At 42.3% G+C, this 5,000-nt stretch overlaps 1 protein-coding gene across 1 annotated transcript in view; it reads right to left on the minus strand.

Annotated features, from left to right (window-relative positions):
* LOC134437054 (mitogen-activated protein kinase kinase kinase 11) overlaps positions 1–5,000 on the minus strand; it is an 80,394-nt gene that overhangs the window by 19,907 nt on the left and 55,487 nt on the right. Inside the window, exon 3 of the mRNA XM_063186486.1 lies at positions 4,508–4,656. Within this exon, the coding sequence (XP_063042556.1) occupies positions 4,508–4,656 (149 nt within the window). The remainder of the gene's footprint in view (positions 1–4,507; positions 4,657–5,000) is intronic.

Here is a 5,000-nt window from a genome sequence, read left to right on the forward strand (position 1 = left end):
ACAGTGATAGACAGAGCCAGAGAAAACCAAAAGACAGAGAGGTTCAAACGCAGCCGCCCACACACACACACACACACACACACACACACACACACACACACACACACACACACACACAGAAAGACTAGATGCACCCGCCTGATCAACCAGCACTGGCAACATGCCATTCCAAACACAACACACACAATTACATTTAATGTTCTATCATTTCAATGCCAAAACGAGTGAACAATAACACAACACTGCCCGTGCCAGTGCTCTGTCACAGTCTCTTTTATGCCATTGTCTTCGGCGCCTTTGATGCAGGGCAGTTTCGGAAATTTGAAGATACGCTTCATTTGAGGCTCCTCTTTTTTAATAACTGTAGCCAGCATGTGGCCAGTGTTTCATAAGGGCTTTGATACAACCGCACACAGTAAAAAATGCATTAAAAATCGCTTGTAGATTATTTTCTCTAGAATACAATCAATAGAATCTAGAATCTTTTGATTCCCCGAGTATTCTCTGAGTGTTGAATTAACACTATGTTTTTTTTTTATTTACATTATTCAATAGTTAATTGAAGATGAAGCAGAAAGTCAATTTATGGGCCAGCAAAAATTGCCCGTATAAGTGTCTTTATGGATACACGGGGATCCTAATACTGGGCCAAGAGTTAAAAGCCTTTTTTAATGTAAGAAAGCATTGCATTGAGTCCAGGCCGGATATCTAATTTAAAAAATCAGAATGGCTTATAAAAAGACTGTGGCAGTTACATGTAACTGAAGACGTTTCACCAGAGCAATCCCATGCACATACACCCTTGTTTATACTTACTTATGTCCATCCTACAGGGGTGCATTTGCATTCATTTAAAAAAGACAAATAATAAAAGGACAGGTCAGTATTGGCATTAATGTCCATGTATTCAAATTTACATTTTATCAGCTTCATTTTCTTGACCAGGGTTCACTTGTTTTTACTTCACTTTGAGAGAGTTGGCCAAATGTATCTATCATTGAAAAAGGAAAGGAGAAAATACATATGTAAGATATACTATATACTAGTGAATGGACAATGAACCATTCACTCTACCTCTCACTGAAGCCTATATGCAGAATAGAGATGCCGCTTGCAAATTCGGGCAGATATGATAGGCTACATTAGATTTGAAATTATGCTGAAACAACCATCACACACACACACACACACACACACACACACACACACACACACACACACACACACACACACACACACACACACACACACACACACACACACACACACACACACAGTGTGCCACATAGTTGATTTTCATCACGCTAAATATAATTAAGTAGTAGCATAATTGAGTTGGCTACTTTTAGCCCCAGCCGTTGTTTGTTGTGAAAACACAGCTGGTATATTTGGGGCACCGCCGCACAAACTTCCCATTTATCTGTGTTTGCGATACAGTCTCTCTCCCGCGCGATTCGCCCAGAGACATTTGGGCCCAAACAGGATTGGACTAGTGATCTGGAATACAGGGCAATTTCCTGGTGGCCCGACAATCCTCAAGGGCCAGGGGGTTTTTCTATTGAATTTTTTTTTAAGTGAGAAGAGTCTGCACACTTAAAATCCTTTTTGTTGTCTTTTATTATTTCCAGCCATGAAATGATGAAATTTCAAGTGTGCAGACTTTCAAGTGTGCAAAAATACAGTTGGCCTGCGTCCTGCACCACGGTCCTAGGATGTGCACAATCCCCTCCCTCAACTGTTGTTTTTTTCCCTTAGAGACTGGCTAACAACATAGATGGGCCATCTTTAAGATAGGAAATGGACTGAGGACAATGGACATAATATAGGCCTAGCAGAAATTGGCGGGCGTATGAGAGGCTGGTCTACATCCAAATTGCCCAGGCTGTTTTTAGGTCCCGGTCCAGCTCTCGGTCCAAACAAGGCCCTCTCAATGATAACATAAATACTGTGGGGCTATCTCTGGCTCCGCACAGCACACACAGCCCACAGGGTTCTGCTAGTGCTGCAAGTCTCCGGTGGTCTGCTGTGTCTTTGCCCTGGAGGGATCTGTGACTGAGTAAGGAAGATTCTACATAATTTCAGGAATTTGTTGTTTTTAAAAAAATTGCAGATGAACGTGCTCCTAAAGGACTCCATTCATTAAGCTTACTAATGATTGGCATAAGTATTTATTATTATTTACACACAGTCATGACAACTGACCCAGTGTTGTGATGCTTCTACTGGGCATTGCTAGTGAGATGTTGACTATGCCGTTCTAGTGTAGAATTGAATGAATGAATTAATCATATCCTCCAGAGCTGGGGTTATTCCATGTTTTGAAAGTGGTTATTTAACCCCTTATCACAGAGCCACTGTTCTAACCTCATTGTAAACAAAATGGTAATGACCAAGTCTTAATCTGTTACTAGGGATTGTCTGCATTCTTATAGCAATGTTGTTATGACGAAGTTCAGTGTTTTCAGCAAAGTGAATGAATAGGCCCATCAACGGGCCCATCTGCAGTAAGAGGCTACCGCGGTAAGTCAAACTTAATATCAAAATGTTGTAGTATTTCTGAAGCCAGGGTGAAATACTTGCCTCAGACACAGTCAAGTAGATGCAAGTTAGATCCACGTTTGCCATGGCTTTTACTTTACTTCAAAATCGACTTACTGTATAATGTCCTGACTTTTGTCATTCAACACTAAGACTATAAGCTGTATAATGATTTAAAAATTGCTAATAATACAACAATTACAAGGCTTAATGATCATAAAACGGATGAACTTAGTAGCCCCTTAATGCAAGCCGTACTTCCAGTAGCACGCTTTAATAGTCATTGAAAAGTGAACTACCATAGTACTACAATACTATAACATAAGTAATGCACTACGACTTGGTCATTGCCATTTTAGTAACAGCAAATGTATAATGATGTGTCTTAAACGGCTAACCCTTCACGTCCAAGCCTTCCCCATACATACGTCCTGTCTCTCTCATCCACCCAGTGTCCCACATGCAGTATATCTGAGGATAATAACCGTTCAGATTCTCTGTCTCACAAAGTCTCATTAGTTCAATGTCTGTACATGCTGTGCACTCTGCTCTACTGTATTGTACTGTAGCCTACAGTACTGTATAGACATGACTTACAGTGGGAGTTATGCAATGCCGCGATGTACGGAAAGTCCCTGCCTTAGAAGATTCTGGTAAAAAAAGAACAAAAAAGAAGAAAAAAACTTCCAGAGATCGGAAGTGTAGATTGTGATGAAAGTCTCTCTCTCTCTCTCTCTCTCTCTCTCTCTCTCTCTCTCTCTCTCTCTCTCTCTCTCTCTCTCTCTCTCTCTCTCTGAGGCTGAATGAAACATAATTGGAATTCTGATTAGACTCTCTCCTCCGCAAAACACATTGAGCCTAACTGTACACATGTACGCACATCATCCCAGGCGGATATGTGGGTTTTTCCATCGAAGGACCCTGCCAGTCTTGTTAATCCACATACCGGCACTGCTTAATTCCAGTTGGTGTGTGTGTGTGTGTGCGTGCGTGCGTGCGGGCGGGCGTGCGTGCGGGCGGGCGGGCGGGCTGTCGCGCATGTGCGCACACTTTTTCCACGGACTTCATGGTGTTAGTGACAGGACACAGTGGCAGTCCTGTATAAAAGAAACCAAATGGCTTCGCAAAAATAACATCTGACTAAGGTGAGCTGAGTTCAGCCAAACTAACATCCTCGTGTGGAACGAGGCGACGCAGAGCATTTGGTGAGGTGCTTCTGACTCTTGTTTATGACAAGCTAGAGACTATACCGTTGAGTAGGCAGGGGTGAACGTAGACGGGTCTGCACAGGTGCGTAGAACCGGTATAAAATGTACACCTTGTGCACAGTACCAGTAAGAGAATAGGTTTAATGCTGCCCAAAAACCCACATTTGAAAAAAGGAAAGTCTGCTATTTTAGTAGAAAGCACATACAACCACACTATGCAATTTACAATCCGCATATTCCAAATGACCTTTGTTTACATGTCCAATTCAACCAGGTGATCGTTCAACCAGCCAATCACCTGGTTGAACAGGACAGGTAAAACCAAGTCATTTGGAATATGTGGCACTGGATTGCAACTAATGAATCCATTTTCACCATCACTGGTGTTCTGTGTATATTACCCTGTTGGAGAATACAGTAGATCAGGGTATCAGGGTACTTATGTATGTAGGCCTACTCAGTACGTACCCAATGCTGTACCATAGGATTAGGGTTACGGTGGCATTGCACATGAGTGTACTGTAAGACAGTGGGTGTGTCTGATGGAGGTGAGGCCACCATATAGAAAGCCTTATCTGTCAGAAGCTGAACTTTTCTCAATGTTTTGACATAGGCATTCAACGCAGCGTAACGGATCCACAATTCAGTGTGACAGCAATCAATCGTCTGCTGCAAACTGAATAAGAAAGCAACGCAGCTGATGGACACATACTGTATGTGTGTGACTGGGGCATTAGAGCTAAGTTGAGTTGGTGACTCACCGGACATGAGCATGGAGAAGGGCTCGGGGCAGGTGGAGGGGATGGGCAGGGTGAGCTTGTTGACTGCTACTCCGTAGGCCACTGCCAGCCCATCGATGCCCCGATAGGGAGCCTCTCCCGTCAGCAGCTCCCACAGCAGAACGCCATAGCTGTGGAGGAGAGATCAGATTATATTATTTATTACAACATATACTATTACATGATATGGTCCTGCAAGGGACTGCAGATGTAAATTTTCCTGAGGTTGTACAATGGATGAAATGACAGCATGTATGTTTAAATTGTACATGGTCCCTAAAACCGAGCACTGCAATTGTAAAATTATAAAATTGAACTGAAACATTTAACATAACAATCTCACAGACCACCACAGCTATTATTACATTACATTGCATTACATTACAGTACACTTAACTTTTTATCCAAAGCAACATACAGTTATTCTTCTTTATTTAAGTACAGGTTATTGGTTATAGTCCCTGGAGCAGTGTGG

Source organism: Engraulis encrasicolus, chromosome 21 (assembly GCF_034702125.1).
Source record: "Engraulis encrasicolus isolate BLACKSEA-1 chromosome 21, IST_EnEncr_1.0, whole genome shotgun sequence".
NCBI lineage: Eukaryota > Metazoa > Chordata > Actinopteri > Clupeiformes > Engraulidae > Engraulis > Engraulis encrasicolus.